The sequence below is a fragment of the Hipposideros armiger genome, unplaced genomic scaffold (genome assembly GCF_001890085.2).
Source record: "Hipposideros armiger isolate ML-2016 unplaced genomic scaffold, ASM189008v1 scaffold_47, whole genome shotgun sequence".
Classification (NCBI taxonomy): Eukaryota; Metazoa; Chordata; class Mammalia; order Chiroptera; family Hipposideridae; genus Hipposideros; species Hipposideros armiger.
Genome location: NW_017731397.1, coordinates 67,205 through 80,523, shown reverse-complemented (window position 1 = coordinate 80,523; position 13,319 = coordinate 67,205). Strand labels below are relative to the sequence as shown.

At 39.3% G+C, this 13,319-nt stretch overlaps 1 protein-coding gene across 1 annotated transcript in view; it reads left to right on the top strand.

The window, feature by feature from the left end:
- Positions 1–13,319, top strand: part of SPMIP4 (sperm microtubule inner protein 4) — a 53,596-nt gene that overhangs the window by 4,485 nt on the left and 35,792 nt on the right. Inside the window, exon 3 of the mRNA XM_019639873.1 lies at positions 4,446–4,622. Coding sequence (XP_019495418.1) covers positions 4,446–4,622 — 177 coding nt within the window. The remainder of the gene's footprint in view (positions 1–4,445; positions 4,623–13,319) is intronic.

Sequence of the window (13,319 nt, the reverse complement as noted above, 5' to 3'; positions counted from 1 at the left end):
TATATATATACACACACACTATATATATATACACACACACACACTATATATATTATATATATATACACACACTATATATATTATATATAAAATTATAAAATGTATATACATATATGTATATATCTATATATATATATTCCGAGTTGATCACCTTTAATGAATAATTAATGAATAGGTGGTGTTCTTTTGTATTTCATCCATTGAAAATTTAAGGATAGCAGATATAGGTATTCAGAATCATCAGAGATGCCTACCTCCTTTTTCCATATAGTGGACATCTCCTTACCTCCAGCAAGTTCTGTAGCTTATTAGGCAAACACATCAATCAAGGTGTGCCTTGAGAATTGATTAAGATTTCATGACATGTTTCCATTTTGTTTATGGGTTCATTTGATTGCTTTCTGATTCATGAATACTTTTTGACTATTAGCTGTCTGCCAACTAAAAATTAGTATGTTTGTTCTGAGCTTTCCTTCAGTCATGCCTCCCAGTAATTACTGGCTCAATTCAGGCCCACAAATTTGGAATGTAATGCTCAAAATTCTGTAAAGTGACTCCAAAGTGAGATATTGGTTCATCTATAGGGAGCATATCTTTCTCAAAAACAAGTAGAGATTCAACAGGAGATCCAAGATGGAACAGATAAACACCGTGCCTGCTTCTTTCCATGAATACATTAAAATTACAACTAAATTATAGAACAATTAACCTGGAGAACCATCTGAAGTCTGGCTGTACAGAAGTTTTATAATTAAGGACATAAACAAGAAGCTGCATTGAGACTGGTAGGAGGGGCAGAGACGCGAAATGGGCTGGTCTCAAACCTCCACGTGGACGTTGAAAATAGGGAGAAATACCTTGGCCATGGAGGTTCCTCCTGGAGGGGCAAGGGACCCCAGCCACACTCCAGGTTCCCCAGCCCAGAGTACTGGTGTGGGGAAGAGGTGCCTCCACAATATCTGGCTGTGAAAAACAGTGGGATTCCAACCATCCAGGTAGGATGGAAGGCCGCAGGAAACCCAGATGTCCTCTTAAAGGACCCATGCACAGACTCACTCACTTGCAGGCACTCACCTTGGGCTCCAGTGGAGGGACGGTGACTCGGGGCATCAGAGGCGTACGGGGAGCAGACTGAGGTGTGTGGTTTGGAGGCCAGGGCCGGAGGACAGTCCCATTTTCCTTGTGAGGCATCCTTCTCCCATGCAGCTGGGCAGACAGCCACCATCTTTATTGTGTTAAACCCACCTCCTATGCTTACAGCCAAATCTGAATCTGATTGGTCTGGTGAGCTCCAGGGCTCCACCCTGCTGACTCAGCTGGGACCCCGCCCCACCCAAGTTCCCTAATGCTGGAGGCACTTTCTTGAGAGCGGCCAGCCCTGCCCCCATTGCACTCTTTCTTGGAAGACTATCAGAGTCCACAGGCCTGACACTGGTGGCAATTGGCCTCAGTGTGCTCTGAGATTTTTCTTGAGTAGCTCCAGGCCCGGCACTGGCATCAAATAAGAATCTACATTAACCTAGTGACCACAACGCTTCCTACTCTAGTGACTCCCTGAGACCCTGCCTTACTCAACTTCCATACCACAAGAGGCTTTATCAGTGGCTGAACCTTAAGGGAGATGCCAGGTGGCAGCAGGCCTCAAGGTGTCCTGGCATTTTGTGGATCTACCCAGCAAGGCTATCATTTAAAATCAAAGGACAGATAAAGAGCTTCCCAGACAAGTGAAAGCTAAAGGAGCTCATCACCACCAAACCAGTATTACAAAAAATGTTAGAGGGAATTCTTTAAGACAGAAAATAAAAGAGATCAAAATTATGAATAATAAAATGGCAATAGCTGCATATCTATCAACAATTACTTTTAACATAAATGGATTAAATGCTTCACTCAAAATACACAGGAAGGCTGGATGAATAAGAAAACAAAACCCTTACATATGCTACCTACAAGAGACTCACTTCAGATTGAAAGACACATACACAGTCAGATAGTAAAGAGATGGAAAATGATATTTAATGAAAATGGAAAAAAAAAACAATCTGGGGTAGCCATACTTATACCAGACAAAACAGACTGAAAACAAAGTCTATATCAAGAGACAAAGCAGGACCCAGTAATCCCACTTCTGGTATTTATCCAAAAAAACCCAAAATGCTACTTCAAGGGGACGTGTGCATCCATATGTTCACTGCAGTACTGTTTACAATGGCCAAGATGTGGAGGCAGCCTGCGTGTCCATTGATGGATGAATGGATGAAGAGGAGGAGGTACATACTCATGTATACAATGGAATATTACTTGGCCATGGAAGGGAATGGGTTCTTGTCATCTGTAACGGTATGGATGGACCCAGAGGGTATTGTGCTGAGTGGAGTATGTCCAACAGAAGACGACAGATGCAATGTGATTTTGCTTATATGTGGAATCTAAAGAACAAAATAAACAAATCAGAAACAAACAAACAAAAAACCACTTAATTTTATGTGGCTACAGATTGTAGCACTAATAATTTATTAGTATTATTGTATTATTTAAGCTTTAAAATTATTTAATCCTAGATCTTCAATATTTTAATCAGTCCCTTCTATATATTGCTATTATTATTAAAGCAAAGGGAGGAAATGTGAAACCCTAAAATAAAAGAGAAATAGGACTTATTTTTGCTTTGCCTTTTATTTTAAATGGTTTCCTGCAACTTGCTGGCTTTAGGTGGATGCCAACCCAAGTGATTGATTAACATTTCTACTGTCTCATCTTCCTGGGACAGTGTAATATATGGGGGTCAGATGTTGAGAAATTGACTTGTCTAATTTAAATGTAACTTTTAAAAACTTAGATATTAAACCTTATATTGTCATTAATCAAATGTGTTTAAAATTTTTTCACTTGTCATGCCCCCCAAACCGGGTCTGTTGATCATTGTCATAGAGCTGGTGAAGACTTCAGAGGTCTGAGAGCTGAATGCCACCATCCATTTGACAGCACCCCAAATCAATGGTCTCCCAAATTTTCTTGACTAGCTAGTATACAGGGTGGCAAACTTTTTCTGTAAAGTACCAGATAGGAAATATTTTGGGCTTTACAGTCTCTGTCAAACTACTCAACTCTGCTATTATAGGGCGAAAACAGCCTTAGACAAGAGACAACATATAGTCAATAGTTGTGGCTGCATTCCAATAAAATGGCAGTAGGTTGGATTTGGCCTATGGGCCATAGTTTGACAACCCCTAACTGGTGACTTTATGAGATAAAGCATTTCATTTATAAGACAATCCTGAATGTCAGTTCTTCATTTCATTCAGAAAATATTTACAGGGGGATTTCACTGGAGTGGTACAAAGAAAAAGTAGCTCCATTGTCCCTATGTCTCTGTCTGAGCTCTCCCATGTTTCTAACTGGCTCCCAGTTAGAAACTATATAGTCCAAAGACTGTATAGACTATATAGTCCAAAAGGCTTGTAAGGCGCCACGGGACATTGTTCTTGTTTTCCTCTCTTGCTTTACCTCTCACCACAGCTCTTCTCTACAATGCCTCAAATTCCTGAATTCTTTTTTTTTAAGATTTTATTGGGGAATTGGGGGAAGGAAACAGACAAGTTGCTGTCCTTTTGTCCTTCAGTCTAGTTGTGGAGGACGTCGCTTCACTGGCCCATGTTGGTATTGTGATCATTGCGCTCTTCCCGGATGAGGCAGTCACTCATCGGCCATTGGACGGCCACTCATGGCGGCTCACAGCAGCTCACAAAAGCACGCGCCAGCTACCGCCCAGCCCCACTGCAGCCTATGCCATCGCTGGTGACTCACAGCAGCCCAGCTCCAGGTTGAGCTGTTGTTCACCATCTTAGCTGTAGAGGGCAGTGTCACTGGCCCATGTGGGATCTGAACCGGGGCCCTGCTGCTCAGAGCTGGCGTCCCAAGCCAGCTCTTAACTAAAGCACCATTCGGCCGGCCCTCAGATTCCTGAATTCTATATCAGCTCTACTGATTTGGCCCCAAATTCAACTCTATTCTTTCAGCACTTAAGATCTTGATAAGTTCCACTCAAATCTTTACTGCATACCTTCTGGAGGTCCAAAACCTTCCTCAAAATTTATCCAAATTCCCAGGATGGGGGTGAAGGGTGGTCATTACTGACTTTGGATTCCCGGCTCCACTTATGCTGCTTCTATTCAACAACATTTTGACCCAGGTGCAAATCAAAACCACAAAGAGATATCATTTCACTATAATAAAAAAAAAAAAAGAAAGAAAGAAAATAAGTGTTGGCAAGCATATGGAGAAACTGAAACCCTCATACATTGCTGATGAGAATGTAAATTGGTAGAAATTTTCAACTATGGAAAACAGTTTGACATTCCTCAAAAAATTAAACACAGAATTACTATATGACCCAACATTCTGCTGCTAGGTATATACCCAAAAGTCTCTCTTTTTTTTCACAGGTATCAAGAATTGAGGGAGTCGCTCCAACAATGTACGCTTCCGTGGGGCGCTGACAGGGAATATGGCGGGATGATACCCATTTCGCTCCCTGAGGAACACAGGCCAAAACATGAACCTCCTCGTGTCATGGGCAAGGGACATCAGCACTATGGATTTGGGGGAGCGATCTGGCCCAGGTAAATAACCTTTCTGCCTGTCACATAGAGGTCTTCAGTACTGATTTTTCTTCATTTCTATAGTGAGTGCTCTGTTAACTTACATCTACCTCCAAACTTATTTCTTTTACTATTTATAAGATGGAAAAACTAATTATATAATTTCTAATTGTGAAGTCAGTAGAACATCTGTGTTTACGGATATCTTTGCTGTCCTTAGAGATGCTCAAGTATTATGATCAGAAATTTTGATTAATTTAATTCCCTTGCTAGTCACATTTTATCTCAAACTAAATGGGAATATCCCTGAGAGAGATTAAATTAAAAATGTTTTTGCTTGAGCAAATAGCTGGCCTAATTTGTACAGATGTTCTTGATTTTTTTGGAACTTCTAATTTTTAATTTGTTCATCAATCTATAGTCATTAGACTCTATTGGGTATTGTTTTCAAGTATTAAAATATTTCAATAATCATTTATAAATCTTAAAGTCCCTCTTGCAGCAAGTTTATTCAAAACACAGACTAAAACTGAAGAGAAAGCCAAAAAATATCTGAGCAATAAATTAAGTGTCACATTGACTATTTACTAAAAATTATGAAATTTACTCAAAATAAAACCCATCAAACCTTGACACACAGCCTTCTTACTCCCATGTTATCTAACAATCCTGTTTACCTAGTTTACTAACAATCTAGCTAACTAGTTTGTTCTAAAGCAGTTAAAAAAAATAAAATTAGGAAGACAAGTCACAGCGAGACAGAGAGAGAGAGAGAGACAGTAACAATAGGGACATGTGGCGGCCAATGACCTTATTGACGCCTCAGTAACGCAATAAAAAGCAGACCCATGAAAAAGCTTGTCAGTCCAATTAGAAAGACTTAAATATTGACACATAGAGAGTGAGGACCTCAAGTTCATTAATTCATCCAACACATTTTTTTCAAGGTCTTTACTCTCATGGAACTTACTTTCCAATATAATAGAGATTTATAATATCTTTGTAAAGTGGATATTGTTATCCTGGTTTTACAATAAATAGAGACCCAACAGATGCAGTACCTTTCCTTGGGTCAGGCAATTATGAAATTGTGGAACAGGGATTTGAGTCCAGGTTCATTTGACTCCAAAACCCAAGTTCTTTTCATCTGTTCATTCATTCACTTATTTATTCAGTAATTTGAGTATAGCAAGCATTGTTCTAGAGACTAGAGGTAAAGCTCCTTAAGGCATTTACAGCTATTGTCCCCAAATTTTGTACACTGAAAAAGTGCACAATATTCTAAAAGAATTAGAATTGTACTCACAGAATTCCAGTGTATAAAAGGAAAGCCAAAGACTTGTTTCTTAAGGGAAATCCAGCTTGAAATGAGAGGTTTATGTTTGGTGCCTCATGAAATGCAGCTCTGGTAGAGGAAATCCTGAAATTCCATCCCCAACTCAGAAATGCAAGTTAATGTATTCTGTTCCCTTCACATACTTTTATGTTAAATGCTATCATTTTGCCATATTTATGTCTTAAAAATATATTTAGGACAAAGTCCCATCTTCTAATACAAAGCAGGTTACTTGATAAACAACTACAGAATAGGTTTTGTTCCCCCCCAACAGAGAATAACTTCTATCACAATATTTTTTTTTCTCCCCCAAAAGAGCCTTAAACAAAATAATAAAACATTTTCCAGCTCTCTGAAGGGTCTGGCCCTTTCTGGGCCATATAAAAGCTCTTTCTCACAACCACCCCTGCCACCTTCCCTGGAGGGGATTTTCAGTGAGGTGTGGCGGTGCCACACATTCACCCGCCTCCTCATGGGAACAGGATCACTCCTTTGCCTCCTGACCTTCCCATTATATGACTTTGGAAATTAAAAGTACCTACTTTTTAGGAAGATGTCTAGGTGAGATGTCCTCCAGTATGTCTTCTGAGGGTAAGAAGAGAACATGGCTTACTAAAGGAAATATGATTACATTTATTTATTTATTTATTTTATTATTAGTTTCATGTGTACAGAACAATATAATAGTTATTCTTTTCACCCCTCACAAAGTAACAACGCCCCTCCCCCATCCACTGCCCTCCCACCCCTGATGTCATACGTGTCTATTACAATTCCATTGACTCCATTCCCACACTCTACTCCACATCCCGTGATTATATGTATATATAATTATAATTGACATACAATATTATTCAACATCAGCTTCAGAAATACAGTGCGGTGGTCAGGCCTCTACACTGTCTTATGCAGTGGTCTCCTTAACAAGAAATGAGTCCAACTGGCCCCCTAAAAAATACTTACGACATTACTGATTATATTCCCCAGATTGTCTTTTCTATCCCTGAGGCCATATTGTAGTTATCAATTTGTATTGTCTCATCCCTTCCCCTTCTCCTTTATCCCCACCCCCTCCCAACTAGCAACACTCAGTTTTTCCTCTGTGTCTCTGAAACTATTTCTGTTTACATTTCTCATTCAGTTTTTTAGATTCCACATATAAGTGAGATCATATGGCATGTGTCTTTCTCCGACTGACTTATTTCACTTAGCATAATGTTCTCTAGGTCCATCCATATCGTTGCAAATGGTACTATTTCCTTCTTCTTTATAGCTGATACATATATTTATGTATGCATGTTCTATTGCAATGTCAGCGTCATGTCATGTGGGACATCACTGTCCCTTCTGACACTTCTAGACATAACTACATCTAAGTAAAACTCTTTTAAAGGAACTTCAGCAATATCTAATTAACAGTAATGGGCGAGTTTCAGAAACTCTAAGCCAAGTCAGCCATCGCCAATTCAGCATCCATTCAGTAGGAGAATGAAGTCACAAAGTAATGAAAACTTATAATTTTGTTTTTATTTCCGTAAACACTTCTTTTATGTTTGGTAAAGTAGCATAATTTTTACTTCGTCTAAAAACAACACGAAATGGAGTCTTCCTCTTAATGTACTGTCAGATGTTAAAAAGCTATTAAATAGATATTTAGTGCTCTGCGAACTAAAGAATACTTTACAATTCGTGGTAACTCGTACTCTTTAATAATTATAAGAGTAGTAGCAGTAACACTTGGAGGCTAATATGACCATATAAATGAAGCAAAATCATATAATATCCATCTCCTGTTGCCTAAAAAAAGTACAGAATTTACCGGCAGCCCCCAAACAATAAGAGGAGAACAATCTTATGCCATTAATTTTAATGTACCAAGAAAATTCTTTGTAGTTCATTCCAGTTACTAATTAAATGTTTCTCAACAGGGCATTTGGGGCAGGACAATTTTTTGTCGCACATACTGTAAGATGTTCAGCATCTCTGTCCCTTTACCTATAAACACCAGCAGCATCCTGCACTCATTGTGACAACCCAAATGAAACCACGCATACATATTTCCAAGCTCTCCCTGGAAGCATCAGGGGTACAGGGGAAGCCATACTATTGGTTGAGAGGCATTACACGTAACCCCATCCCTATGTTCCAAATGCATATTGAGACAAGGTGAGTACAAAATCTTGATAATTCTCCAGTTTGAAGATTAAAAGATGGAGTCGGTAATCCTAATAGAAAAGGAAAAATGCCTCAAGAGCAGAAGCCCCTCTTTTAAAACAGCAAAATCTCAAAAGCATGAAGTTCTGCAGGATGTGTGCTCTCCGGAATGTTGTGTTAACTTGCGGGAACAGGCAGAAGTTCACAGGTGTGGGTACTTTCCTAACTGGAAGAAGGACATTTAATAGGATTTTAGACAGTAGTACCCAAGACCGCCGGCTATATCCTGACACCATCTGAGCACTTCCTCGCTGCCTCCCCCATCCCGTCAGGCCAAAGAAAAATGGAGAGAATATTCAGTCAAGCTTGTAGCACAGACAGAAAGGCAAACTGGTTTCAGATGGCAGAAAATCAGGAGCATTCACCCGCACTGTATCATAGCAAATGGCTGGGTTTAGACCGAGCTGCCCAATGTAATATGAGAACAAATTGCAAGGAGCCTTTGTAAACTGGGAAGAGAAGAGGGAAAAAAATGACATATAAACACACACATGCACACACACACACACACACACACACACACACACACACACACACAGACATGAAGAAACCAGTCTTGGAAAAATCATAACCCGGGAAACAAAAGTAGATTCCTTATAAAAGAACTAAGTATGTGAATCTAATAAAAGACAAGACAATTAAGCAACAGAATATTATAAAAGGGGAGATCACAGGTCTAAGAAAAAAATGAGCAAAACAACTCTTACAAATCTAGTAAGCAAAAAACAGCATAGATATGACTGAAAATTGACATAATGGTATAAAGAAAATAAATCACAGAGAAGCAAGTCAATCAGGATTTATCAACTTATCTTTCCTGCCTGAGAGTCAATATGATCTAAAAACTACTAATGACTCCAATATCCTAAATGTTTCAAAAACTTTTTCTTAACTTTATAGGAATCTTTTCGAAATTTATATCTATGTAGTGAAGAGATATTTATCTATACAGTTCAAAAATTCCTTCAGTTTTACTTTTTCATCTGTTAAAAGCTAATACTATTTAAAATTTTTATTTTTATTTTTTTTAGAAATTGCATGAACTTTGATCCTATTCTTGAACCTTCAGTTCTGACTGGAGCTGAACACCTCTCCATTCTCACTTCCTTAGGTCTGTTTTTTGGAGAGAGCTACCTAGAGTCACATTCTGTCTGGTGGGATTTGTATATACTATGTTGTGATTACCCAAATATTTATAATGAGGGTGTCCAGCTATGTATATGCCACACACTGTGCCAAGTGCTTTATAGACATTATCACATTTAAGTTAAATTACAATTTGCTCTTTTTTAAGTTCATTTTTCCAACAAAACTACTTCTGTTCTTTTTAAATTAAAAAATAAATTTTAATTTCACAAATTATTCACGTCTATGAGTTAGGATTTTTAGTTACAAACAACAGAATCCATTCTGGCTAGTTTAAGCAAAAGAGGATTTATCAGAGGATATTAGGTGAACTCATAAAACTGTGGGAGGGTTAGAGAAATAGACTACTTGCTGAGCTTTCAGGAATAATAGCCAGACTCATCTCCACGACTGGCCACGTACGGGGAAATGCGTCTGCTGACACTGGCTACCTCTGCTGCTGTCTTATTAGCAGTATGGACGCCCCACTTGTAGCCTGTTGTCTCAGGCTTCTCAGGTTCACATCAAAGCCTAGTGCAGATGTGGGCGACTGGCAGAACCTAGGACACGCATTGGCACCCTGGTCCCCAGGGAGGCTGGGAAGTGGATTCTCTGGATTCTACTGAGGAAAGGGGGCTGTTCAAAATGTGGGAAAGTAGCAAAATGTAGCGAGAGCATTGGAAAGATGTTAGAATGCCATCAGCGCCAGTCGACTGTCACTTTAAACAACAGCAGCAACAACAATACCATGCTTTTCTGTTCAACGTGTGGTCCATGGACCAGCAGCATCAGCATCACCTAGGAAACGGTGAATGCAAACTCTTGGGCCCCCACCCCAGATTTACTGAAACGGAAGCTGCATTTTTATTAAAATCCCTCAGGTAAGTCTAAGATGCAGCAGAGTTTGAAAACTGCAGCTCTAATGTAAGAAAAGGCAAGACTTTTTCATGCAAATGAAAATGGACTCACCTCCCCAAAAGGGGATACGCAAAGTCCCATTGGTTCCTGCATCCAGAGCCAAGCCCAGGATCCCTGGGTGACGTTCACTCCTCTCTGGTTCAGTCACAATCTCGTCCTGATAGTCCACGCTTATGCGCTTAATAAAGTAAACCATTGCCAACACACCCTATATAAAATAAGGAGAAAGGAGAGAAAAAATTAGTTTATATAAAAGTAGACCGGACACATCAAGGAAGAAAATATGAGACATAACGATAGTCCTCATTTCTTCAGCTGCATTAGGCCCTTGTTGGTTATATAATTTCCTTCCTCCACCACATGTTCCAAGCTCTTGCCCTCAGCCAGTACCTGAGCTGATAGTTCATTACCTCATGGGGCTGAGAGAGCTATGCTTTTAGTAGTTCTGCCTGTATGAGGCTGCTACAGTCTTCCATTAACTTTACGGCACTGGAAGCAATACTAGGAGGTGTCCAAAAAGATTCCTTAGGTTCTAGAAATACTCCTTTTCCCCATCATTGGATAACAGCAACCCTCTTGCCCTTGACATTAAGGATCAGTCGTCCCAGCCTACTTGGTGTTGTCCTTTCTTGCCTGTTTTCTCCAGAATAACAAGGAGTTCCAAATTACCACATCATCAGTTCAATTCCCAACTCGATGGGACTGCTGTTGTGTCCTCTGATGGAAGCATGCCTCCCTTGACCTCTAAATCAGCAAAGCCCAAGGTGACTGGGGAGGAAGTAAGATTCTTCTCAAGTGTAACAGAAAGTCTACCAGTGAGAGACACCACACCCACATCCCCTTTGCTTTCTGGACCATGGGGGCAACTACTGGTCACTGATTTAGTGTGTGCCACACGTTGTAGGACCACTCTCAGCCATAACTGAATCTTCAAAAGGCTATTCTACCATTCTGCAAATATGATAAGACCACTGAAACCTTTACATTCAATCATTGCCTTATTTCTTTTGTGATACGTTGAGTTCCTTAGTCAAAGGTCATATTGGTTTAAGGTGGCATGCACTGACTAAGGCATTCAGTACGTCTACTAATGATGTAACTGGCAGAAGCGTAGTGAGAAGGAAACGGAGCTCCATATTTAGAAGTGTCTGGTCCTGTGAGGATAGATCGACTCTTTGAGGATGGAGAGGTCCAATGTAATCAACCTCCCACCAGGCGGCTGACTAGTACACCCAGGGAGACTTTTCTCTATGAAGTACTTAGGGTTGCTGGCAAAATCTAATGTGTCCAGGTCAGTTTTGATGACGGGGAAGTTCACATTGCTGACGCCATACATAATAACTTCTGTCCCTGCCCCCAGGATAGTTTATGGAGTCATTAAGCAAGCACTGGAGTGACGGAAGAAAGCCTGACCGATGCTCACAGTTGGTCATGTTATCTACCTAATCAGAACATTCTCAATCTTGGGGTTCTCTTGGTGAGCATTCTTATGGGAGTACAAAGGACCCTCATACTCTACAGCCTTTCTCACAGGCTGAGAAAGCAAGTTTTTTGGAATCTACATTAGATAGATGAGATATCAGGTGGGTGTTCAAAAGATATTGGAATAACCGAGCACTACAATTTATATTAAAACATTACAAGCACAAAGAGGGAAGGCTAATGCACACAATGGACTTTAGGTGATAATGACGGGTCAATGTAGGGTCGATTGTATCAAATGTACCATCTGATGGCAGATGCTCATAGCTGGTGTGGCTAAGCATGTGTGGGATAAAGGATACAGGGAAATCTTTCTCCCTTCCTCTCAACTTTGCTGTGAACCTAAAACTGCTCTTTAAAAAAAATGACGTCTTTAAAAAAAAAAACAATCTAAGATAAGGTGCAGTCTCCTTTGACCAACACCCCACCAATCCCACTCTCCTTCCTACAGAGAAGCACTGTTACCACTTGGGTGTGTCTTCTTTCATACCTTTTGTTATGAATTTACATAATTATACATGTGCCTATTGAAAACACGTATATGGTATTATTAGTTTGTTTGTGTGTGGAATCATTTGATATATAGTACTAGGCAACTTGGTTTTTTTCTTTCTCTCAACAATGTAGATTGTAAATACAGATCTCATTCTTTTTAATTTCTCAGTGTTCCACAATGTGAATGCATCACAGATTATTTAGCCAATTTTCATAATGTTTCCTCCTATTTTTTTGCCTTAACTATATGTAATGAATATGCTTGTATAGGCCTGCTTGAGTTCATACACAAATGTTTCTCTAGGGAAAATCCTAAGTGGAAGTTATGGGTCACAATATATAAATATTTTTAATTTTAGTAGATATAGCCCAAATGCTTTATGTTGTCATGATAGTGTCTAAAAGGATCCATTTCCCCATACTCTTGGCCAACTGTATTTTCTATCATCAAACTGTGTATAATTTTTGTCCATCTAATGAGTATAAAGGGTATCCTGGTTATCAGAATGTATTTCTCTAGTTAGTTAGCTTGAGTGCTTTTTTCTGTTATGTTTTCTTATGTACAGCCATTTACATTTCCTTTTCTGTTCTTATTCTTTTCCCATTTTTATTGTTTGTCTTTTAGCTATAGATTCTTATTAGTTCTTTGTGTTCTGGATATTAATTCTTTACATATCTTTATTGCAAATATTTCTTCCAATATGTTTTTTTTATTAGTTTCAGGTGTATAAAACAATGTAATAGACATTTACACCCCTCACAAAATAACCCACCTCCCCCAATCTATTGCCCCTCTGAAATTGTATATAGCTGTTACAATTCCAATAACTCTATTCACTATGCTGTAATCCATATCCTATGTATATATATATATACATATATATATATATATTAAATTATAGGTGACATTCAGTATTATTCAGCTTCAGCTTGAGGTGTACAGTGCAATGGTCAGGCACCTACACTGTCCATGAAATGGTCTCCCTAATAAGACAAGTGCCATTCTGATACCCTACAAAATCTTTACTATTGGTTATATTCCCCAAACTGTCTTTCATGTCCCCGTGGCAATATTGTGACTACCAATTTGTGCTTTCTAATCCCCTCACCTTCTCCCTCATCCCAACCAGCCTCCCAACTAGCAACCA